We start from the raw sequence: 26,934 nt of genomic DNA, 5'->3' as shown, positions 1-26,934 counted from the left end.
AACAGAATAAAATCAACGGGTCTTAGTCTCTTCACTGCATTGCTGTCGTCAAAAACTATTCACCAATAAGGCATCTGTTATCTAAATTCTCTCTTCTACATGACATTCATTTTAGAATGATGATTCAGTTTTATCAAAACTGCTGCTTATCAGTCTTCATTGGAGGCTCTGCCCCTCTCCAGCCCTCTCAATATGTTTGGTAGCTTCCTATAAATGGCCTGACATATACTTCTATGCATTTGAGAATGGCCAAAGCCATTCCTGAAGCTCCATCCTTCAGATTCCCTTGGGCCCATTAACACTTCCATTACATTTTCTTTGTATTGCCAATTCTAGGACTATCAGCACCCATATATTATACCCTGGGGTTGATCAGGATATTGTTTGCAGATTCTACTAGCAACAAGTCTAGAGCAGCATTGTATTTGAAGACAGTAGTCATGGACCCACTGTACAAATGGACAGATCTGAATTTGGGCTACTTCTTCAGACTTGTCTAAGTGTATTCAACCTTAAACCCCCATAAGGGGGATCTAGACTTTGGCAAAAATAAACCATTAGTCAGTATAGTAATCGAACAAATGTCTGGGCCAGAGGATCAGGTTTGGAGTATGGTTCACAAACACATGTTAAACACAAGTATATATGAACTGTACCTATTTGTACGTGAAGGAACTATATTACATCTTTCCTCATAATTGCACATTCTATAACAATAGATAAATCCAGTAACTTGGTATGTAATAAGGAACTCAATGGCAATGGCAACATTTATTAAAGTGTTTGTGCCAGTTTTCTGTTGGACTTTGCACTGAAAAGAACGTGCAAACTGCTTGAACTTGTATTTATAACATGTCTGCACCAGTTGTGTGTCGCTGCTACACTGTGTCCGAAAAAGGGGTTTGTTAGTACTTAGTCGGAGTTTGCACCACATTTATTATGTGCACCACATTTACTGACGTGCCCCACAATACTGCAGCATGAACAAAGTGCAGCAAAAAAATGGTGCGCACTTCCAGAGCAGTGCAGGGGGTGCCAGATTAATAAAGGTCGGGCACCAGTTTCGACTAATCCGGCGCACTCTGTACACTCCACAAGCAAACTGTGCATAGTACAGACTGCACTAGTTAACAAAAACTGCACAGGTTGATAAATGTGGACCAATGTTGCTGAAGCGGTTGCAGAATGCACATTTTTACATTTTTTGTCAAACATTTTCTTCCACTTCTTTAATTTATTGGACATTTAATATGGACTTGCAGTTGACTTGCAAAACTATAATCCCAAGGTGACTTGCTTTTAGGACTTTTTAGACCAAAATCTATAGTTTAGAGTTAAACAATTATTACAATCACTTGGAATTCTCTAGGAATGGTTTTAATAGCTCATATTTACTCCCATATTTGCAATAGACAATTTTACAGTGGTTATGCTATTTTTGAACTAAATTTCATAGGCACCCACCATACATCCATACATAAGAGAAAACTGTATGCGGTCTAATAAAAAAACCTCAATTTCTTATTAAAAAACAGCTACTGAAACACCCTAATTACATTCAGCAGTCTGCTATGGGAAACACTGCATTGTGAAACACTTAGAAAAAGAGGTTGCGACAAAAATATGTATTGCAACAGCAGACTACATTTCTAATCAGGTTGCCTTTGTAGGCCAAGTAATGAGAGGGGGTATGTTCTACTAAAATGCCACATAAGCAAGATTTATACAAGCCCAAGAGCAAAAATCAGGTCAGGTAATGCAACGGCATGTTATTTAACTGTGGAGATGAAACAGAATGCTGTAGCTTTATGGCATGGATTATGCCAGAGTGCAGTACTGCCGTCATTATTTTTATAAAAAAACTATAATATTTAAAACATTTTACAATTTAGTGCTGGATGTTCTGTCAAAAAGAATGAATGTACCTAGTAGGACAACCTCCTCCTACATTCTCAATGATAGAGGATCATCAGGGTCTCTGGGAACCACCTCCAGGACAGGGGTCTAGTGACCTACACTTCCCATGTTCAGGTTAAATGCCATGTTTGCCATGCATGCACAGCCTCTCCCCATTAAAATCTATGGGAGTGCCATATGAAAAAATGATAAATGCCCCTCACAGTACGGTGGTCATTTTTCATTATCATGGTTTTTTTCTCCAACAAACGTTTAGCAATATTATTATCTAGTCCCTTTAGGGCAGTGTTAATCACAAAATGACCAAATATCATTATAAATCATTATAAAGAGTTATAAAGAGCATTATATACAGGTTTCTTTACAGTTCTGCCATAATAGCACATAGCTGCATAAAGTTGTCAGATAAAACAACTCTGTCAGACAAAAGAGACCAAAAAACTGTTGATATAAGAGGGAAATTACATCTTTCTCCAACACCTTTGTGAATTGCAGATAATTATAAAATTCCTCCAAATGACCATTTTTTAAATAGTCATTTTATATAACAAAGAAAGTAAAAACTTGGAAGAGACTAAAGTTTATTTTGTTACATAAGAAGTTACAGAAACTAGTGTAAGTGAGGCATGTCTCCTAGTAACAATAGTAACTGCCTTGTAAAGATGAGCATAAGATGAATCATATGCAGCATTAGTCAGAATTTAAATTCACTCCATTTTAAGATAAAAGGAAAGTGACATCAGGAACCATGAGCAAACCATCTTCCAAAATGTTGAAAAAATCAATATAAGGACCTTCATCAACTGAACAGATGTAGGTATCAGATCTAGATCTAAGTGAAGACAAATCAGTCTGTACATCACGTAAATGAATACAAGCTAAGTTGCAGGCTGAGACACGAAAACAAGTAATATTTAGTAACTACCCAAATCTACTTATTCGTTCACACAACACATTCAACCTACTACACATAAGGGGAATCTGTCACCACTTACCTACCAGAACTAACTGCTATGTTCTTTAGTGCTATGCCCACTCATGCCACTCATACTTTTCTTTTTATTATCCCACTGCTCCTACGTGGCAAAACTTCACTTCAGAAATATGCAATTTAGACAAAAGTCCTTTAGCAGGGCACCTGAAAAGTGCATATTTATGGCACTTCAGGGCTCCACATATTGGAGAAAGTGCGGGGTGGTGGAAGTATAGCAGAGGTACATTTATTGTTTTGGAGCTTAAGCCCTGAGGTGCTCTGCCAATGCTCCCCATAGCACTTCAGCCTAATTTGCATATTCATAAAGTTAACTTGGCTTTGAAGGAGCAGCTGGAAAATACAAATAAAGGGGCATGTGTGGGCATAGTCCTATGTAATATAGGAGTAAGTTCAGGTAAGTAAATCATGGCTAATAACAAATCTCCAATAAATATGCACACTTGGAATGAGAAGAGAGGGAAAAAAATTGTCATCAAAAGTTTCACCAGATGCTCTAGGTGAACAAAAGAGTTGGGTAGGTAACATTTGTTGTGTAAGAGTAAGGAGGTCCCAATACAGTTGTTTCTATTTCGATCTAAACCTCAGGTCCAAGAATCATAGTTTGCATCCAACACCAAAGATCCCATCAGTTTATGAAAAATACTGTTTAGTATTAAGTGCTATTTGTTTCGTAGACTTGCTTAGAGAAAGTGACTTTGATTCTAAAAGCCCACATCATTCTGTAATATCTATCTAAGTCAGAAAACTAGTTTAACTGGAATAATAAATTCCTGCACTCTGTAGATCAGTGAGCTGCAATTCTGATCACATGACAGAAGAACGCTGGGTTACAAAGAAGCATGGGGTGAAAAAAAATAGCCATTCTGTTGTATACGTTCCTCACTTGGGCCAGTCATGATGCATGTGCAGTAGCACTGGCTTCGGAGCCAACATCGCTCAGCCGCTGTCCTGCATTTATGCGGAGACCGCAGCTCCTCGTAGCTGCGCGCTGAAAATATTTGGGTAGGAGGATCAAAGAGGTTATTGGAACATGGAGTAGCTGAGTAATCTAGCCTCAGCTCCGGTTACTCCCTGCCCCAGTAGCCTCTTTAGAAAATTAGCATATTACCCCTATTAAAGATTAGAAAAGATAGAGGGGAGAAAAGGATTAGCCCTAAAATGGCTATCCTCACATACGTTAGATGCACCTATCACTGGATCTACCTTAATAGGTAGATCCGAAGTGGTAGGTTTCCTTTAAGCAAACAACTACAATCATTGTATAGGTAGAGTGTCAAAATCAAGACAAGAATAAGTTTTACACCCCTTCCCTGAGAAATTGAGTCTAAAAATAAAGCTGCCCATTTACTGGAGGGTAGGTAGCTCATATGTATATTCATGGTTAAATTCTATTACTTCAGGAGGAAGTAGCTCTAATGTAAATTACATCTTTTTTCTCCCTTGAGACAAAAATTTTATGGGAGGGCAACAAAATAAATAATTCAAGTACTGTACTTAGCAACTTTCCCACTCGTGGACCTTGACTTTTAGTAAAGTCTACATTTTAGATGGTAACATGGACCTCTATTGACCAGTCTTGAAACTGAATGATAGCTAGTAGCTGTATCCTTGTTATCTCTTTGTTATCAGGGAGACCCAATTTTCCAAATAAGGTTCATTCTTAAGACAAAAAAACATCACTTTTTACAGTCTTCTTTCATCTCACAGCAGTGTCCATAATCAGCCAAAGCATTTTAACCTGGTTTTTATTTGTAGCACAATGCCTATGATCCAGTAAGTAAAAATTAATAAATTAGGCTTATTTGGTAGATTATTGTGAAAATCAATATGCATTGCATTACTCTATTGTTATTACTTCTATCCATTTATATAAAAAGAAATTAGATGAAAGTAGCTCATTGATTAATACTGCCCTTCCTGTTACCATTAATAAAGATGTTGCCATATTGATCACGGCGTAAGAAAGAAACAAGGGTAATATGTGTGTGATGTGTACCATTATCATGCAGATATTGTACTGTACATCCATATTATATTGTACATCTCTAACATTCCACAAATATCACTATGCAAAAGTCCTTTTGGAATATCCTTCAACAACCTAAACTGTTTTAAAGTGAACCTGTCAACAGGAATTCTTAGTTGGTGACAGGTGGCTATGCTAGCCTATGCTATTCTAAATCATTTCAGTAGTTTATATAAGTTTAATTCACATTACCTTGCTCACTGTCAGCATCAAGTGGTGAGTCCCTGGGAAGAAGAGCACCTGCAGTCTGAGTGTGCCTGTGTCAGTCTCCTCTCCTCCACACTCACGCAGCTCTCTCCCGCCTCCCCACTTCCTATCATGTGCATTGAGCAGACAGGGGAGGGAGGGGAATGGTGTGGAGAAGGGGAAGAATGTATGAGGAGACAAAGGCACACACAGGCTGCAGCTTCCTCATCCCCCGGGACTCTCCACATGCTGCTGGCAGGGAGTCAGATAATGTAAATCAAACTATTATAAACTACTTAAATGATTCTGAATGTTGATGAAGGCACTGGTATGATGCAAGAAAGTGTTTCGACACAGAAAATCTAATAGCATGGTAATCAGCATTCATAAAAATTATTTTTTATTGATCATTCATGTATAATTCAAAGGATATAAACAAGTAATCAGTAGTTGTGTGTTTTGGTTATAGGAAACACTTAGTTCTAACTTTTAATATGAAGTCATGGACCAGAATAGATCTTATGATTGCCACTACGGGTCAGACGGATCCAGTGACAGATTGAAGTACCTTTAATAACATTTTACTTTAAAACGAGCTTTAATCACAGGTTTAAGATTTTTTAAGTCAGAAGATATTCTGGTAAAAGGTTTGCTGTCATATATAAACCTCAGGCTCACATAGACCACCATTTTTTGATCTAAAACAGACTCCAGTTTTGGATTTCAAACGTGTTGCCAAGGAAAACAAAAATAGAAGTTACATTACACACCTTTATCCATTACTCAATTTTATTTAATTGAATACTGCCTTTTACTGCACCCTTTCACACAAGAAGCTAGCTTTAAAGGGGTTGTTCAGAAATAAAAAAAAAATTATATATGACTGGGGAGGCTGTAAAACTAATAAACCGCTATACTCATCTCTCTCAATGCCGCTGTTTAACTGCTGTGCAGGCCATGGCTGCTGGTCTCTGCTTGTAAAAAGAGACTGGAGGTGCTACACTGAATGGGAGCACAGAGAGGGGTGGCTATAAGAGCTTTCTGATTTTTTACACCCACCTTAGACATAAATTAGTAAAAAGTTATTCATAGACAATCCCTTTAAAGGGTACCACATGTTGCAACAAAAATCAGTAGTACTGTGTGTGTGACTTTTTACAGGCATTACAAAGCAGTCTTGATTTTCCAGCACCTCATCTTTGAAGTCTAAATTGTTTGGAAACCTAGCTGCTCTGACTCATTCTTACCCTTCTTTCTTCATACAGATTCTATGTAACATGACACTTTATTCAGATTAGGAGGAACAGAGGAAGGATTATAAGAGCCCAAGGGCAAAAACATGTACAATTCTCTGAATTTTTATTAAGTTGAAAAGGTAGTTACCTTTTTATTATGGATCTAACTTTGAATCTACTCCGTTTCCCCTAAAATAAGACACCCCAAAAATAAGACCTAGCAAAATCTCTTTGCAGATTAGAAATATAAGGCCTTCCCTGAGAATAAGACCTAGCAGCTCCCCCACACCATACATTAGTATTAGTAGATCATATAGTTGTTGCGCTGCAAATGCTACAAGCAGCTTCCTGAAGAAGTGCTGACAAGAAGGGCTCATTTGAGAAACGTACTAAACATGAGAGATTGGTACCAATGATTCCAATAGAAAAGGAGTCACAAGAAATTCAGAATGAAATAAAGAGTTTGGATGTTGGAGAAGTTGTTGATTTTTTTGATTGTTTTGTTCATGGAAAAATAAGACATCCCCTGAAAATAAGACCTAGTGCCTCTTAAGACAGAAGTTTTATTTTCGGGGAAACACGGTATGTAGTATATGTAACAACTGCCTTATGGTAAGATTGCTATAACATACTATATGCTTTAACATAATTTTAAGAAAACATATGGAATATAAAGTAACTCATTAAGTAAAGGAAAAATCTAAAACATCTGCACTAATCCTCCAAGCTCCAACTGAACAGACTGTTGACTGTCAAATGCTGCAAAATCTAAGGCTAGATTTATTAGGTACCGTATCTTCACATGATTACATCTATTAAGGATTTTTCTATAAAAGTAACCCTTATTGGCTTTACATTTTAGTTACCAGAATGTTAACCTATAGAAATACTATATTTATAATGTGTGTAAAACTGGACACTTATGTTACACAATTATTTACCAAACAATACAACTTTAATGGAGTCCTCTGGCTTGTCTAATAAAGAGAAAGCCATTAAATGTGCCTTTGTGTCACTATCAAAGCCCCATTGTTCTTTCTTTAGTTGGTACAATGTATAGTCACAGCACAATAAATTGTCATTTAGTCAGCTCTTTATATTCACTTGCACATATCAATGCATGTAGTAAGGATGGAAGTTACACCCTTCCACTATATAGTTAGTGGAAGGTTTTCCAAGTGTATATATATATATATATATATATATATACATACATATATGTGGAAAACCAGCTGCACATTCCTTCTCTTACCTTACCATAGACATAGCATGGTCAACCAAAATGACAAGCTTTGCCTGGCATTTATCTAATAGATATATTTTGTAATGTAAGAAAGTACCGATAAGATAGGAAATGCAGAGCTTCCAGTCTAACTCAGTGCACATTTACGTCACTCATAGGTGACCCACATAGATAAAGGCATTGCGTTCTGTGAGGATAGTCCTCTTGTGCCTAAGTGTGCACAAATCTATCGCTAAACAACTCCATAGGGATCAATGATTTATAATACTTCATGTTGGATGCTCATTAAAGCAGTGAGGCACCAGTACAAGGTTACAAAATGCAAAATTGTCCTCTTTTCTGCACCCGCCACCCGGAATATATTAGGCTCACTGGCCATGTGATGTTATAATCTTGCATAAAAGAGGAAAGGATCATTACAACCTGTCTGGACCTGTTCAGATCTATAAACTGATGGTTTTATAACTTTATGGACAGCTATCACTGTTTTACATGCAGACCTGGGAAATATCATAGCTGTAGATGCTAGAATTGATTTGCAAGGTTTGAGATTTCTAGCGAAGCAGAGAGATTAAAATTTTGGAAAAAGATGTAAAAGAGAAGTTTTAAAGATTCACTTCCCTTTGATTCTAACCAAAGTGATTGAGGTCGTTTAGTTTCTTGGCTAGACAGTGACATGTAGGGTGTTTTAATAGCAATATACATACCATACAGTATATGGTAACTATTGACCATGTTATGACCATGCTATGCATATGGACATGAATGTTGTCACTCTGGTTTCACTATTATAGGGTACTTTAGGATCTACTGAGTATAGTAACATAACTTTTTAACAATATCATTCCCCAATTAAGTTATCCATAGTAAATATATCTAAACCTGCTGGTTTTAACAGGACTGAACAACTACCGTATGTTTATGGGCATTTGCCAACTATCAGATGATTTTTTTTTGTTCTCAAGGATAATATGCCACTTCCAAAGTTTCTACACACTCACACATGTATAATGTGCAGTCAGGTAGTATAGCTGGCTAACAAATGAGCGTTCAGACCACAGTTATTGAAAGTTTATGGCCCCCTTTGTTGGCTTTGATGGTTTTCTATACCATGTATCCCAAAAAATCATAATCATAAGCATAGAGTGAAAAAGCTTTAAGCAAAATCTCATGCCCATGAAAGGGAAATGATATGATCAGCTACTTTATTATTTCATGTTATACAATCTAACCATCAAGATCCAAATAAACATTTGCTTTAAGGAAATCAACCATCAGGATCAACTTACTTAGTAGATCCTGAAGGTAGATTCCCAAATATTCCTTTTTTAAAGTTTTTATTAATTTCTAAAATGTACCCTATGTGTTTTTAAGCTTTTTTCATGTTTCTGCTAATTACCTTCAGAAGTTACTTGGAAGATGGAGCAACCTCTGTGAGCTCCAGAGCTAAAACAACACCATGCCCCAAGTAGCCTTTGCAGAGCTGCCCCCTGCATGTTCATGCCACCTGTGATCATGGCGGCATGGCACTCACAGACGCAGTGGCTCCTGGCGATTAGTAAAGCCGGCAGAGGACAAGGAGCTTTTGCGCATGCGCAGAGCTCCCCTCTGGCAAGCACTACGTAGGGAGCAACTGCCCCTGTGCGGGCCGTGCCGCTGTATTCACAGCGGGGCAGCTCTGCAGAGGCTACTCCATGCCCTGATTAGCCTCTGAAGATAATTAGCATAAACATGAAACATTTATCTTGGAATTTTCTCCTTTATTTCTTTTACTTTTTTGGGCACATTTAATATATTTGCACCTATATTTAAGACTTTTCAAGAAATTTTTAGTGTTGCGCCTGATATAGCTTTAAAATCCAGATGTGAACGTGAATGCAATTATGTCACGAATCGAGTTTGAAGAGTCTCAAACAAACTCCAATCCTGAACAGGCGTAGGAAAACCTTTAAAAGAAGTTAAAGAAGAGTTTGAGACTTATGTGCAACTTTTGCGCGTCTTTTTAATAAACCTTATAGACACAGCTAACTGATATATGAGACTCTAAGATAAATCATATAAGTCAGAAAGTCCGAAAAAACAAGAAAAGACATGCACAAATGTCCTGACTAAAGATAAATGACCCCCAATGACCGCTTGGTTGTCTATGTTCAATTCCATTTTTGTTTTATCCTAATTCATCAAGTGAGTCTACGAATGTTATTGTATTTGTTTTTTTGGGGGGTGTTTGTTGTAAAATGTTCTTTTTTTTTTGGCGCACATGTTCCCCTTTCACCAAAACATGCGCCTAAATGAAAATTCTCCCAAAAACGCAATTAATGAATTCAGTTTAGTTTTGTGAAAATTAGACTATGCAAACAATGAGATTGGTGCATTTTAAAGTGTCTTTGCACTGTCCTATGTTCATTTGGCGCAAAGAAAATTTGCAAAACACCACAACTTTGCCAAAAAAAAACACCAGACATAGAAAAAAACCCAATGATAAATTCCCCCTGCTGGTCTATTTTAGAAATTAATAAAAACTGTTTAAGGAAGGGGCATATTTGGGGAACTAAAATGGACACCATCACTGGTATTAGTTAGCACTCAGTCCAGTTATATGTGAAATGTTTAATATATCAATCTAAGAACTGAAAAATTCTACAAGTAGAAGGACCACCTGCAAGGAAGTAATGGGAACTGTGTGTGTATATAGCTACTGGATGAGCAGAAGTGATAAGCACTGTACTCCACCTGATTCAGCAGATCACAAAATTTAAAGGAAATTAATACAAAGATGCCGTATGCTCATTGGGAACAACAGGCTATATCACACTGCAAAAATCTAGAAGTCCAATTCCTACTACTTACTAAATTAGGTTTAAGTTACTTGGTCTTCAAATAAAGTGATTACTGGTTGGAGACAGCAGGTCAGTACTAGAACTTACCAGCTTGACTGTACTGTTCAAAGTTATTTCTTTGCTGACGTATATAATGTATAATATATAATAAGTGAGTGTTTTCTAGGCGCTTGCAGTGATCAAACCAAGGACCACACTTGGAGATGAATAATAGTAATAATACATATATATATATATATATATATATATATATAGGAAACAATAGATATACAGATTCATGCAAATCTTTATCAATAAACACATTATATATTCACCAGTGCAAGCAATATTCAGCTGCATGCTTTCCCAAACAGCCACTATCAATTTCATTTTTATGCAAAGCGTTCAAACAAATTTCGATTCCAAGTCTCAGCCAAATCCCAAATATCAAGGAGTACTCTGGCAAATCCCTTTGGATTATTCACACTTTGCGGGGGATCAGTACAATCTCGTTCACTCTGGATTATATATTATCCAACCAATATAGCATATTATGTCTAAAAGTAGCCACTTCTCCGTGATACAGCTCCTAAACTATGTACCGTAACACCTTGCCAAAATCCTGCAATATATTCCCATAAGGTAACTGCTCCATTTAGACAGTTTATCATTGCCAGTTCAATGAGCACCACCAAACCATATCACAGCTTATAGTAGAGATAGAGTAGTCTGTACTGACACTAGAGAACTAATTCACACCGGCCCATTCACCAGCCAAGACTTCTCCGTATTAATCAAATGTGTCATCACCTTTTGTGATTGGTTAATTACAAAACATGGGCTCGGAAGACACAATATGTACATACAACGGAGAACACAATGCTCGCTGTCATGAAGTAATTGCATCCTTCACCATCACATAGGGCCATGACCTTTTTACTAGGAAAGCTATGGTAACACTGGGATAGTGGTGTACTAGAGCGAGAAGCATTTTCCTCCTAGCAACAGATGCTTCATCTGGAGGTCAGTGTAAGAAGTAAGGTGGGCAGGATTGCTGAGTAGATGGGCAAGTGCAGGACATCCATAGTCACACATGCCCTCGCCTCTACAATTGGTATAGGAGAACTTTAGCAAATAATCTTCTAACCCTTTATTTCTCTCTTTTCTTCCCCCAATGTCTGTGCAGTTAAAGAGATTCCTATATGATGTGCCAAATAAATTCTGTATAGGTAATCCTTTATATAGATCATCGCTATAACGTCATTCCCAGGATACAGGCCTGGATTCTTAACCACAGCTATCCGGATTCCTAGTACATTGTGTAAAGCCTAACCCACCATTCATTTGTAATATGTGATATGAATAGCTGAGTGCCTATGGCTGCAGAGAAACACAATCATACATGCAAGATCCGTATCAATTATTTAATCCGGAAAGCAAATTAAAAGATGCGAATGTTATTCTACAAACACCTTAAAAAGCATCCAGCTCTTGCTTCCTCCCCCATTGCAGCATTTATTAACTCTACGTGGTATGTGCAGCTCCACACACATATACAGCACCAGGAGCCAAGCGTTGCCAGCAGCCCAGTGGAGCCGGGTCTATTTTTAGCTGCAGCTGTCAGTTTCACGGCTGTGTGAGGCATCATCCTTTGGCTGAGCCGTTTGTACAATGGGAATAGGTCCCCTCGAAATAGTAGGATAACCCATTCTAAGCCAGGAGAGGCCTGCAGCACCAATATTGGGGGGATTACTGCAACACAAGCACAAAACAGACAAGCAACAAAGCAAGTATAGGTGCCTAAGCATAACAAAGTATCCTTACATTGGTACATGCTCTTGATACCTCAATATGGGATGAAGAGTCTAGCAACCTCCCTCTGCACAGAGATGCATCTCCATGTTCTGTAGAGCCAGTAATGATGTGTATAAAATGGCTGGAGCTTAGCCCCGTAGATCTGCGCTGCCTCTCAGAGAGAAGGGTAGAGATAGCAGCAGCTACCTGGACTCACCATCCCCTCTCTTCCGCTGGTCCATGCTAGGTTCTGCCGATCCATCCTGAGCGATGCTTGTGGCCCCCTTACTCCTGGGTTTTACACCCCTCAATGACAGCTGCAGACTCACATCTGTCTCGCTCTGCGTTATCAGCACATTGGCTTCTAGCTTTGGGGGTTTTCTTGGGTGGTTGAAGGAGACCCTTTTGCTTTGTGTGTCTCTCACTCTCATACACACACACACATCCCCTCCCCCTCTCGCCGTCTCGCTCTCACTCCCCTCCTTCTCACCCTTTTTATTCTCAATCATTCCCATTTACTCTCATCTCTAGATTGAGGAAATTCTTTCTAATTTCTTAACCACTTAGGTTTGCATGAAAAAGTATATTTTTCTTTGAATATCTCTTAGAATTCTTTTTTATACATTTTATACTCTCAAAATTTCTCATTTTGACATTTGACATTAAAATCCTAAATGTAGAAAGTCAACCAATAAAACAAATGAATGAAGCAGGCTTTATCTGATGACAAGATTTCTACCTAGTAAAAAAAAAAGATTTGGAAGAATTCAATTTTTATGTACTTTTAACTTATTTTTACATTTTGTCTTGCTGTAGGTTTGCATACTGTCTACAAGCTCATACACTCACCAGCACATACATCCACATATACAGGTGCATACATATACTATATATAAATACATACACTCACCAGAACATACATAGACATATACAAGTGCATATATATATATATATATATATATATATATTTATATGCTGTCTACAATACACACTCACCAGCACATACAGACACATATACAAGTGCATTTAAATACTGTCTACAAGCACATATACTCACCAGCCCATACATATACAAGTGCATATATATACTGTCTACAAGTACATACATTCACCAGAACATACATACACATATACAGTTGCATACATATAATGTATGCAAGCACCTACACAGGCATATACAGGTGCATATATATATATACTGTATATAAACACATACACTTACCAGCACATACATATACAGGCACAAACATATACTATATACTGGCAAATCCATTCACCAGCACATACATACACTTACATACACATACATACTGTACACATGTATAGGTGCAAACATATAATATATAGAAGCACATACACTGACCAGCACATTTATACACTTAAACAGGTGCAAACATATACTGTATAAATAGGCACAATTTTTAAGTGCCCTTTAAAAAAAGCCATAGCTAAACACCTACAGAAGAAGTAAAATGGGAACATGTTATTCTTTCACTTTGATTTGCACTCAGAACTAGGTCTTAAAAAGGTTATTGCATCAGTAAACAAATAAGAATGTTCCCATTCACTGTAAGCAAAGATCCACAATGCGGCAAGGAATTGAAATTGAAAGTATATTGGACAGCAGAATATAATTGTATAATGCAGCAAAATAAACAAATATATTGTGGCATACTAACAACATATAGTACTGGCGGTACTGTCCTAATAAGCTTGCTCGTTACCTGTAGGGGATGCGGGCAGTGTTCTTTATCAGTTATGAAGCTTCCCAAGTACAGAGTAAATAACTTTGTAAGAATATGTAAATGGGACTGAGGTGCTCAAGCTTACGTCCCTGAGAGCCTCATGGTGGTAGATGTCCTTTAAAGGAGTTCTATAAGCAGATTTGACCTATGCAAAATAGCAGCCAGTATTAGATGTCGTAGAGAGTTGTTTAATCGTACATATATTTATGTACTTGGTGTGTGTGTGTCTGTGTGTGGGGGGAATATCAAAATTCTGAGACCTAAGAGCACAGCAGTGTGAGGACACGCCCCCAGCAAACAAGGCTTGTAAATACATAATTGTTGTTCAATATTAGGGCCAGTGCTTTAACTGAGATGATAGTGGGATCTGTAAAGGATATTGCAGTATATTGTATAAGTGATCGGACCCCCTAGGGTTCAAGTGCCCTAAGAGGCCTAAAAATATAGTAAAAATAAAATATTTATGAAGATGTTCTGTGGCAACTGAGGTATGTATAAAGAGGTTTTGGGACAGCTGAGGTGCGTATGTAGAGGTTCTGGGGAAGCTGAGGTGTATATGAAGAGGTTCTGTGGTAGCTGAAGCGTGTATGTAGAGGTTGCGTATCAGCTAAGGTGTGTATAAAGAGGTTCAGCATCAGCTGAGGTGTATTAAAGTTCTGAGGCAGTTGAAGTGTTTGAAGAGGTTCTGTGGCAGCTGATGTGTGAATGTAGAAGTACTGCGGCAGCTGAGGTGTGTATGAAGAAGTTCTGTGGCAAATAAAGTGTGTACCTAGAAGCTGAGGTTTGTATGAAGAGGTTCTGTGGCAGCTGAGATGTGTATGTAAAAGGTCTGCGGCAGCTGTGGAGTGTATGAAAAGTTTCTGTGGGAGCATAATGGCGGTCTTTACAATTCCGTTTTAGATTCTGAGACCACAGGACAGGTCTCCAAAAATGAAGGTCTTTGTTCCCGTATCCATTTACAAACACTAATCTGGATTTTTATATTTCTTTTGTAGTAATCTCTTTTCCCTGGCAAAGTAGTCTTTCAGCCTGTGTGGATACAGTAATGTCTCTCACTTTTACCAGCTTCAGCCAGCATCTTCACAAGGGCTTTTGCTTTTGTTCTGGGATTGATATGAACATTTTGGACCAAAGCATGCTCATATCTGGGACAGAGAACCTGTTCCAAACGGCTGGACATTCCCATCTATCAGAGGCTACCAAAAACATGGTATCATCATATGGGCACTACCAAATTGTTTAAATGAATAGTGTATGTAAACTTAGTGTATGTAAACTTTCAACTTAACAGAAAGTCATAAAAATGCTCAAAAAAATATTGCTCTCTATTTTTTGTAATCCTAACTGGCCTAAAACAGGAAAGGTTTATTCTGATTTTATGTTAGATAGTGAGAAAACATGCAGATGTGTCTTGTTATATATTCTGCTTTCAACTTTAGAAGTTGCTAGGTCTGTGCATTAGCTTATTCAATTTTCCTAACATGGAAATAATCCCTAAATGGTTAAAACACACCATTTACCCCTGTCTGTATATTGAAAAGTAATTTTAACATCATACAAATGCAAACATGACATATTCTCTACTGTAACTCCTGCATTCATTAATATTCATAAAGGGAGAATTTTACAGAGAATGGGAACACATTATTTAGCATAAGGTTCCATATTGTATCTTAACTTTGCACACGATGGAAATGCGCACCATGCACCCCTGTATCTGCATATTCAGGAATTAGTAAGTAGTAATAGTAATAAGCCTTTCTGTATACTGTATGACTCAAGTGAATAAATATTTAATGTGGATTTCAGGTTGTGCTGTTTCAAAGCTTTTATACAGATAAAGAATTGGAAATGTGTCATTGTCACTAAGCTCTAACAGCAGCTTATCCCTGCATAGATCATAATGCGCAAAACTAGTTATTACACTAACCATGTCATGACATGTCACAATAGTGGAGTATTCCCAGGGGGTCTTAGGGCAAGTTTAGGCTTTACGCTATCAGTGTATTTTGGTATTCAAATACATGACAAAACATGGAAGTTGGCATTTGCTATACCAGGCTTTACATTATTTGGGTCTCCTCTATCTTTTCCTCTATTCCTTCATCTTTCAATGACCTACATTCACTTTCCCATTCTTGCATTGTATCAATCGTATCTTGCCTCAGAGAGGAGTTGGATCTCTTTAGTGGCTGAACCCCACAGAAGCTCTTACTGATGAGGTTTCCCATCTTACATATTTATAGCTATGGAATATGCCATGAATGTACATTAGACGCAGGTCCCACCTCCACAAACTATACATATTCCAAGAACAGGAGTCCCTTGGCAACAGGAATGGAGCAAGCGGTAAGAGAGATACCTCTCTGTTCCCAGCAGTCACAAGAAAGTATATCACACATTCACAGCATGTCCTGTGCCATAAATGTGTAAGATGGGAATGCCCCTCTACTAGAATCTGGTACATCCATGACTTGGTACACTTGCATTTCTATATTTTACTATGGACTTTTAGATTATATGACATATAACCAGTTTTTATATCAAGTTTGTGCACTTCTAGTATATAGTAAAGTATGTTCATTTGTTCACTGTGCAGGTCTGTAATTTAGTATAAAATGTGTCTTAAATAAAACTGCAGAATCTATGAAACACTTTGTGTATATATAAAATGTGTATCTTTTTTTTTTTTTTAATGTAAATTTTTATTCAAAATTTTTTCCCAAACATACATACAGTCGAGAAGTAATACTTTTACAATGTTTCTTTTTCCTATATACTAAATATATATGCATTTCTATACGCTAGATGTTTACATATTGGGTAGTTAGTTTTGTTAGTTAATGCTCATTTATCTTCTAATTCTTCTCGGGTTATTAGACGTTTTAGTTATAGTATGGTTAAACATATAGTAACATCACACAGAATGAACAATGGAGATAAAATGTGTATCTTACATGTCCCTGTGAATGTTCTTGGATTGATTATATTTTCATGTCTTTAAACAGGGAACATAGATAATATTTATTTGGATCCTCATAAATCCCTCATGACCAGTAGGTCTTTAGAGTTACTGCCACCTCCCACCATTTGGGGAAACCACCGGTCACCCTGTTATGATGTTTCCAGTACTGGAGTTATGGAAGCAGCCTAAGGCCCGTTCCACACTTGCGAGTGTGAGGCGATGAACTCGCATCACACTCGGAACGCATGCTGCCTGAATCTCCCGGCCCGAAAGCTGCAAACCGGAACTTAACTGACATGCTGAGTTCAGTTCCGGTTTGCAGGGTTCTGGCGGCCGGGAGATCCGGGCAGCACGCGTTGCAAGTCCAATAGGTCGAAAGGCGTCAGTTTTTTGCTCTATCCATGTTTGTGATTCATTGACATTGGATATGCTACATTTTTTTAGACACTCATTATTTTTAGTAGTCACCTTGCTATTATCACAAGACATTGTCACTCTACTAGTTTTGCTTTGAGTGGATGGAGGAGGCAAAATTGATGGGTGGAGGAGGCAAAAACTTGTACCCTGAGATTTACAACATTTGTTTTAAACATTTATATGTGATAAGGAGATTTATCAGCATGCTATCTATAGGAGAGGCATATATAAAAAATGACATTTAAAGGGTATGTCAAGAGTGCTTCTTAATCATCAGTATTTAAAGTATTTTCTAGTAATTAGTGGTTTTTAGATGGCACGTGTTCTAGTATCATCCACTTCAGCATCAGTAGCCCCTTTTGTTTTTCAAGATTTGCTAATGCTGATTGATGAATTAGCACTTTACCAGACTGCAAGAAAAAAGTTGGCTCTGTTAACTTTCTTGCTGCTGAGAAAATTAAGAATACGCATAGAGATGATGGCAAAAGTCTAGATTTCCATATACTGAAAAAAAAATAGACGTAAAAAACCATAAGTACCATCTGTCTTTTATATGATCTCTCACACCTGGGTTTGGTTTCAAAAACTACATCAGAAATACCTGAACATATTTTAGGAAATTGCCAGACCAAGGACATCTGGAATAAAATCATCTGCAGTTAACCCATAGTGATTTATAGTCTCAGCATAGTGGATGGTATTTAAATAGATCTCATGGGTATACTGCACACTGCATAGATACCAATTCTAGAGAAAATTCAACGATTTTGACTAGTTTTTTCCATGGCAAGGTAAGCAACACAATCTGGTCACATTGAAATCACATTATAAGCTATTATTTCTCTATCAGATTTTTAAAAATGTATGCAGACTTTTTACCCTTTTTTGCTCCTTTAAAGGAAATTTACTATTTGTTTTCATGCATTGTTAACCAAGCATACCTTGAGAATGCTGTAGCGACACTGATGCAGAAACATTTCTTGTTTAATTCCTGATCCAAGTGATTTTGCTCAAAAAACTATTTGTAATACAAGAACTTGGGAAAGCTAGGTGCATACTGGCTGCGATCTTTCACAGAGCTTCCTGGACTGTGCAGACAGAACTAATAAACCTGAGCTGGATTACTCATACACAGCAGCTGGGGGATGGTGCAGCGATGGATTACTTCTGCCTGTCATGGACAACACAGTGAGTACAGCATTCTCTGGAGCAGTACATACTTAATCTAACAAGAGAAGCGTCTGAGCAGCCATATGAGTGACAGAGCCTCCTTATCATAATTTTATCATTGTTTTTTCAGCAAAACCACTCAGTTCAGGGATTAAACATGACCTGTTTCTGATCTTCCTTTCATTGTGATCCTGAATCCATTCCATACCCCCTATCCAACTCCATGCTGCACCATTACACAATGGGTCAAGAAGCATCTTTCCAGACATGACCTAGTTTTCACTTTTTGATGGCAATACAAACATAATACATTCCATCTTCTGTGGGGCAGGTTGAGTATGGTAAATGTGCCAGAATTCTGGTGCATTATGTGTATGCCTGAAAATGTTTGCCTTGCAGTTAATTTCTGCATGAACTTACACTGGCATAAAGAGGCATCAGGCTCGTTATCCAACATTAAACTGTGATAAATATGAAACATTCTGAAACTACAGTAGTCTAAGTTTACACAGTCAAAAAATTCAATAGGATTTTGCAGAGGAGCTTTTACTGCCACCAGCTCTTTGAACCCTTTCATTTATTACATGAAATCAGTTCGTTTCAGCAAATGAACCTCTCTTTTGGCAGGGAAGGGTTGCCAGAATGTTTGATACCACACTGGACCACCAAAATGACAGAAAATAACCTAATTATCATATTAGGTGCTGAAACTATCCAAACTTATTGTTTATGAATGGTGGAAATTGCAGAAAAAAATTTACGCAAGGATGTATAAAGTTTGGAGTTGGTTAGAGGTTCACTTTAAGCTCCCCTATGTTGTATTCTGTTCATTACAACATGTGAAATAAGAGGACCCAGTGACAGAACTCATCCAAAAATACAGACATACAGATGAGAAAATCCCTGATGACACAGATGGCTAACATTTATGTAGACACATTACTAGTAAAAGAGCCATTCACATTTTCCTACTTGAGCATGCTGAGGTCCATCTTTTTCTCCACATACTTCTTTGTCTAGGATAACGCAGTTTCTTGGAGTGTATGTAGCGTAGGATGGTGATTTTCCCTTCACTGCCACTGTATTCATAAGGTTGGCCAGAGTCCATACCTGACGCCTGCTCTTTTAGTGATGGGATAATGACCCAGCTCAGGTGTCAGTCCCTGCCAGATGTGATCTAATGACAACTCCCCCATAATAGGTCCAAAGAAATTATCTTTTGTCCTCTGTGAATCCAAATGTACCCAGCTCTCCACTCTCAACAAATCCCCTGCTCACAGGGTAAATCAAGCTGATAATTGTAGCCCATTCACTTGGCAACATGCCTGTCCCTTAACTTCCTCATTGCCAATGAGTATAGAAGCAAGAGCACACCAATGTATTACCCAAAAGTTATGGCAGGTAATGAATACTCAAAGCTCATAATGGTATACAAATTATATAAAAATGCAATCTATACAAATATATAAGAAATAACATGAGAAATGACCCATATAAGTAATACTAAGAACACACATTGGGGCACATTTACTTAGAAAGACGGAAACTTCACTATAAGTGCCCTTTCCGTGTATAATGCTGGGTTCATTAAGAACGTGCACCAGAAATCATGAATCTGGCGCTTCCTCGCACTGGACCGACAGAGTTCGCCAACTTTTTTGTGGTGCACCTTTAACATAGGTAGTGCGACAGACTTTGCATGTTAAATCAGGCGCACGGTCTGATTCAGTTGGACCAAGCTCCGGAACGCTCCGGAACGCTCCATAATTTGTGTCGCATGGAGGTTAGCGTAGCTGCGCCACAAAAGGGTCGCGTGCGACACACAATAGTGGCGCAGACACTTCTTAAATACCTGTGCAAGCCGGTTTCCCCTACAAGTAGACCATACAACCATCTCAATAACAAAGGAAACCCTGATCAGGTGGGTCCCCAAGTCTCATCACACATGGATTTCCAGATGAAACTGACAATGTGTATTCCTCTTAAAGAGGTAGAGATTTTTTTAAAAATTCATATTTTACTCTCTAAGTGCTGGAAACTGGCTATTATGACGTCATCTAGACACTATGAACAGAAAGTAGAGGTGAATCTGCTCACCTAGCTTTCTCTTATTCTCTTAAGTACTAAGCAGTAGTGATGATATAGAAAATGATATACCAATTTACTACAACATCCTCTCTAAATCAGAAGCATTGATAGGACCATATAGGACATTATAGCAAAGTATTGATGTGAATAAAGCACTTGGGCTCAGAAAGAAACTCACAGTGCCTGTATCTTTCCTTTTATAGCTTTCATAGACTACTATGTATCCTGATTACTTAATAAATACATCTTGCTCTAACAAGACAAAATCAGCAGTGATTCAGCAGTGCTTTTCTGATATTTGCTGATTTGATTTAACCAAGGTTTGATAAAATGTTTGTCCTTTATACTAGAGACTAGATATCTCCAAGACAGAATTTGTATATATTATGTGAGTAGTGATTATTAAAACTAGACAATACAATGTTATCCATGGCTACTTGAATCGCTAAAGCAATCTGAATATGTAAATCTCTGCACCGCAGTTCCCAGGACCAAGTGTAACCATTACTGACCACTGCAGCCGAACAGCTACTAAGTCTGGTATGTTTTCATAAAATCGATGATACCAACACAAACTCTTTTCACTGCAGGGAAAGCCAAATTTGGATTTTGTGTGCACTCAGTAGTTCCACATCAGTGACATCTGTGTTATGGGAATACGGTTATTTACATATCAATTCTGCAGGATTTGGACACATTCAGTGAGTAAGATGAAGGAAGGGTCAATCTGAAATAATGGCCACTTAAACTCTGCTTTTTTCATTTAATACATATTCCTTATTCCTCTAATAGGATAATTAAAGATGGGCAGTTAAAGATTGGCATTGGTGACGTACAGCACTGGCTTTCTAGATTAAAACGCGTGGTCTTATCACAATACGTGCAAACTTTGGCAAAGTATAAAATCATAAGGGCAAGTGTTATAAATAATAATTCTTTTTAGGCTACATGCACACTGCAGTGTGCCCGCCGCACCGTAGCACTGCGGGCAGACGGCAGCGCGGGGAGAGGAGGAGGAGGTGAGCGCAGCTCACCCCCGCCCCTCTCCATAGCGATATATGGCCGCAGCGCCGTAATACAGGAAAAGATAGGACATGTCCTATCTTTTCCTGGGCTACGGAGGGGTATGGTGCCGCACATGTGCAGCACCGTACCGCTCCCATAGGGCGCCGTGAGCCCATAGAAGTGTATGGGGGATGTATATCGGCTGTATGTATATTACGCAGTGCTACACAAAGCTTGGCAAATCAGTCCTGTCCCCATGGGGCTCACAATCTAATCAACCTACCAGTATGTTTTGTAGTGTGGGAGGAAATTGGACGACCCGGAGGAAACCCACACAAGCACGGATAAGGCTTTGTATTCTCTGACAATTTTTAAGCATCTGTTGTTGCGCCAGGGGCACCCCTATGTCATATACCATTCAATGTCTATGCAATGTCTATGATATATTTTGTATGGTGTTTATTATGACTTTATGTTATCAAAGGCCCTCAATGGGGTTGTCAGTATTTGAGTATTTACTGTACAGAAAAAAGCCTCCATTTATTTACCAATTTTAGTAGATGCATCAGTCATAGGAGAATATATATCGCTGTACTATAGTCTCAAAAGATGAATAACGCGGATGAGGTAGGATATAAAAAGATAATAGAGACTCTGCTGATGTAGACCCATTGAATAGCTTCGTTGTAGAGTTTTTTGTTTGGCACCGGCATCTCTAGGGACAAAACACCAAGGGCAACTGTGTTATATTTTCCCCTTGAAAGAACTGCTGCTGAGTATGACTACCCACATACAGGCATCTCTCTGTACCTGCCAGATGCTGCCTGCCCCCTCCTACATTGAAATGTCCTGTAGAGCTGCCTTTACATTGAGGGGACATGGAGGAGACGGAGAAGCTGATGAAGTGACGTGTACATTAAGGAAACCTCCATGGAAGGGAGAAATCCCAGGAAAACCTGCTCACTATATGTGGAACCCTCACCCCTCCTCAGCCAGAGTGTAGCCACGGGGCAGCAACAAAGGTTTAATTAAAGGAGAGTTGATGGGATACTACAGCTCTCACCAATCAGGCAGCAGCCTTGCTGTTTCCTTTTCTCCTTGTTTAACCCAATCGGTTCTGAAGAATGAAAAGCCCCTTGAAATATAATGACAAGTGCTCCCTCCTCCCCGCACTGATGGGATAAAGATTAACTGCAACACATCTCTATGAAATGTCTCAGCTCTACAGTTTCCATGGTGATAGATCACCCGTTGCCAGAGTGGTACCCACGCTGGCTTCCCATTGGCTGAAAGGCAAACACACACTGTTGCAATGCAAGGAGCGTGAGTGGCAACAGGGGGTCAATTGATTCCCAAAACCTTCAGAGACACCTTTGTGGGAGGATTTAATACTCAACAAACAGGAGCTTTATACAAAGCAAGATGTGTCATATATATAACTAAATCTCAGCCCTCTGTTAGCCTTTCGCACAACAAATAATTTACCCTCAGATATTGATGGTGGAAAATTGCTTGACCAAACCTGAAAAACTGTCATATGATAGTGTACATTATGATCAATCTGCCTTCTAGGATGACGGATCACTTATACAGCTTGGACATAGGAGAAAGATCAGTGGAAAGATTAAGCATTGACCATCTCCCCTAACCATGAATAGACATTTTTACCCTGCATCAGCTTTGTATCTTCAGTTTTACAGGGGTTAGGCTAAATAACTGCTACACCCCTCTTTTTATAAAGTCAACTTTTTCTGAAACGCCCAATCACTGGTAACAACCCTTTTTTCTCAGTTATATATATTAAATTGCTGTTGAAAAAATCTAGTACTTGATCTGTTCTAAAAATCTGTCTATTGTAGGGATGTGAAATATCAGGCCTGACAGAATTATGAAGGGGAATTATAGTTGGGGCACACCACATAGGGGACACTTGTGCCTGATGTTGCAGAGTTGATGGGATTGTCGAGGTCTTCGTTTTCCTGCGGTGAACTTCTGTTCATGAAATGATTGACAAAAGCTCTGCAGAGAGAAGTAGCTATGGCTACAAGTCAAACCTAGATGCTAGAGACAGAAGGGCGTTCTACTGACCACGACCCCTGAAATTACTTAGGGATGATAAGATAATATAATCCTTTATTAGTCCCACAGTGGGGCAATTCGAAGGGTTACAGCAGCAGTGAGAATACAGAGAGTACAGTACAAACAGTGATATCAGGTATAAATGAACAAAAAGAAAAAAGGGATAAAAAGACAAGAAGACAAGCAATGATTCGCAGTCTGGTATTCAGTCTGTGGATGGGACCTTCAGGGACTGGTTAGGTGGGGGCACAGGTTACTTCTGTTTGGGCATTGTTTGTTGAACAGCCTGATGGCAGCGGGGAGGAAGGACTTACGCTCCCTCTCACACTTGGGGTGAAGCAGTCGGTCACTTAAAGTGCTCCCCAATGCCACCACACAGTGGCATGATAATAAGTTTCAGAGAAAAGTATGAGTAATTTGAGGAGACGTTTTAGTGACAATGCAACAAAATCTGTTGAATAAAGCATGCAGACAGCTACCTCTGTCTGTAAGTGTATTTGCTGGTCTTTTTATATCCTTCTGCATGTGACTTTTGTTCAGTTATACTTATCTATCTAGAGGTACATTAGCCTTTCCTGTACTAGCATTTCAAAACCACTATGCAATACAATATTACTTTTCTTACCACTAATAGGTTAAGAACATTAAAACTCACACAAATCCATATTTTGTGTTGAAGGTTCCTTAGGTTCCGTCAGGTCAAAGACTAACAGACCCCATTATAAGTCAGTGAGTTTATGTGAAGTACCTTAAGTGTGTATTGTGAAGGGATCCTTCACAGAGTGAAATCAGGCTTTTAACTCCTAGGCCATATCAGAAAAATGGAATTCAGATTCTATCTTAACCACTTTTCAATCTTTGCATTTCCAATTTTCATTTCCCATATCTCTTTTATTTTTCCATTTGCGGGCTTGTTATATGCAGAACATATTGCATTTCAGAGTGGCATTGTTTAATGTTCTGTGTGGTGTGCTGGGAATCTGGAAAACCCCCACTTTTGCACCATTTTTCACTCTTTCAATGTGCAGTCCAGAAGACATATCTTCTTTACTTCTTTGGTAAGTATAATCCAGGACATAATACATTGTTACCGTTTTGTAGCATCTGGATATATTGGGGCAGATTTACTTACGCGGTCCATTCGCGATCCAGCAGCGCGTTCTCTGCGGTGGATTCGGGTCTTCCGGCGATTCACTAAGGAAGTTCCTCCGACATCCACCAGGTGTCGCTGCTGTGCTGAATGCACCGAAGTACACCAAGCCGGGCCGAGTAAAGGTAAGCGCGAGCCCAGCGACATTTTTTTTTAAAAATGCAACGGTTTTTCCGAATCCGTCTGGTTTTCGTACGGCCACGCCCCCCATTTCTGTCGCGTGCATACCGGCGCTGATGCGACACAATCCGATCGCGTGTGCCAAAATCCCGGGGCAATACAGGGAAAATCGGCGCAAAACGGTAAAATTCGGGTAACCCGCTGTAAAAACACGGGGCCCTTATTAAATGACCCCCATTATGTTTTTCATACCATTTTGAGAAATATGTGACCTTTTATTTGGTTTAAACGCAAACTTTTATCGGTGTTTTTTTTCCTTTACCATACCACATACCGGTAATTATTTTTATGTTTTAATAGATAAAAAATTTTGAGATCCAGGGATACCGAACATATTTATGATTTTATTTGTTTATTTATATAGGTATTCAAGGGAAAGGGGGGAGATTTTTTTTCGGTCAAAGGGCTCACACGAAAGTAATGGGGAATTATATGCAGCCACACCTTTTGCGGCCGCATATCAGTCGCCATTGACGTCCATGGCATCGGGTCACATGGGCGTTAAGCACACGTTGTCTCACTCCACAATGACCATGCAAGGAGAAATATAGGACACAACATACATTTCGCCGTGTTGCCCACTTCTTCTCTGCGCTCAACCCTCTTCCTCTTCAGCACGCGGCTGTACTGAACATAGATCTTGTGAATGTACTCTTAAGTTTCACAATTGGAGTTACAGGTTAACGGTAGGTGCCTACTGTGCTGCAGATACTTGCTGTGTATGGAGAGGCCACAGTTTGTGAGCCTACTAGGATAACAAAATTGTGACATTTATTTACATTGGGCAGTAACTATTTCCTTCTTCAGTAAGGCCATACATGGAATTTTATAATACATATATTTTTAAATCTTCAATTAATAAATTGCTTTGACTTCAGAAACTAATGAAGGAATTTATTTATTTTTTTCATTGCTGCAAAAGCTTTTCTACGTCTGATTAAAAGTGTGGACTATCCGAAATGAGAAGTCATAAAGGCCTTGAATAAAGATTGGTTTAAATAGTATCCACGAGGGGTAAGAGGTATTATTGAAAGGTCCTCTTATTTAATGGGATGTACTCACCTTGAGACATGGTAATGTTAAATGTCATTGGATCACTTAATGAAAGCAGTATCAGCAGAAATCAGATAGCAGAAGGCCGAAAAGGTGTCAAACAATTTAGAATTATACTGTAATTCCACTTATTATGCAAATAAGGGATCACACACATAGATGTTTAATGGCTCTCTGAACCAGCACCTGTATTATCTATGGACCCATGCTGAATTCATGTAGAGGAACATTGAGGTTTCTATACAATAAAACTTCTTTAAAAACCAACTTTTAAAGAAAAAGTTCCACCGTTTATTATGGAAATTAGCAGTCTACTTTGAGAACACCTAAATTAGCTGACAGAGCAATGGCACTAGTGGTTTCAGCAGTCCTTCTATGCTCGGTCAGTGGAGAGGCGTTGACGACTTGCGACATTGACGAGTCGAAGTGTCAGACTTTATTTGAAATGTGTTTCAACCATTGCCGGCGCCAGTGCGAGGCTTACCCGGGCATGTTCCAGGGCCCAGAGCTGCTGGGGGGCCCACACAGCCGAATTTCAGTCACCAGCCCCAGCCTGGCTGCGCCTGGAGAGGGGGATTGCATATAATAGAACCATGAAAGGGTTGTATATAACTAAACTATGAGGAGGCAGTTTATAAAATAACAATGGTAACGATAAACTGAGGAATATTTTAGTTACTTTCTGAATTTTTAATGCCGCCACATGAGTTCACTGCAAAGGGGTCCACTGAGACTTTGTTGCCCAGGGGCCTATTGAAACCGGCCTTAGCAGCAACACAGGTAAGATGCCAGCAATAAACAGGAGACAGGCCGTGTCACACAAGGTAGCACTCAAAGACTCTGACCACTTCTGGGTTTAGTTGTATTA

General features: G+C 38.8%; 1 protein-coding gene across 2 annotated transcripts in view; it reads right to left on the bottom strand.

Moving 5' to 3' along the window:
• Nucleotides 1–26,934, bottom strand: part of ARHGEF9 (Cdc42 guanine nucleotide exchange factor 9) — a 277,721-nt gene that overhangs the window by 149,695 nt on the left and 101,092 nt on the right. Inside the window, exon 1 of one of the 2 annotated variants that reach the window (XM_072123414.1) lies at nucleotides 12,432–12,671. The exons of the other annotated variant lie outside the window; for it this stretch is intronic. Within the exon in view, the coding sequence (XP_071979515.1) occupies nucleotides 12,432–12,476 (45 nt within the window). The 5' untranslated portion in view covers nucleotides 12,477–12,671. Of the gene's footprint in view, nucleotides 1–12,431; nucleotides 12,672–26,934 lie in introns of those variants that run through there. 2 annotated transcript variants of the gene reach the window in all.

Source organism: Engystomops pustulosus, chromosome 9 (genome assembly GCF_040894005.1).
Source record: "Engystomops pustulosus chromosome 9, aEngPut4.maternal, whole genome shotgun sequence".
Lineage (NCBI taxonomy): Eukaryota > Metazoa > Chordata > Amphibia > Anura > Leptodactylidae > Engystomops > Engystomops pustulosus.
The sequence above is the reverse complement of the archived record's forward strand: the minus strand, read 5'-3'. Positions and strand labels throughout refer to the sequence as shown.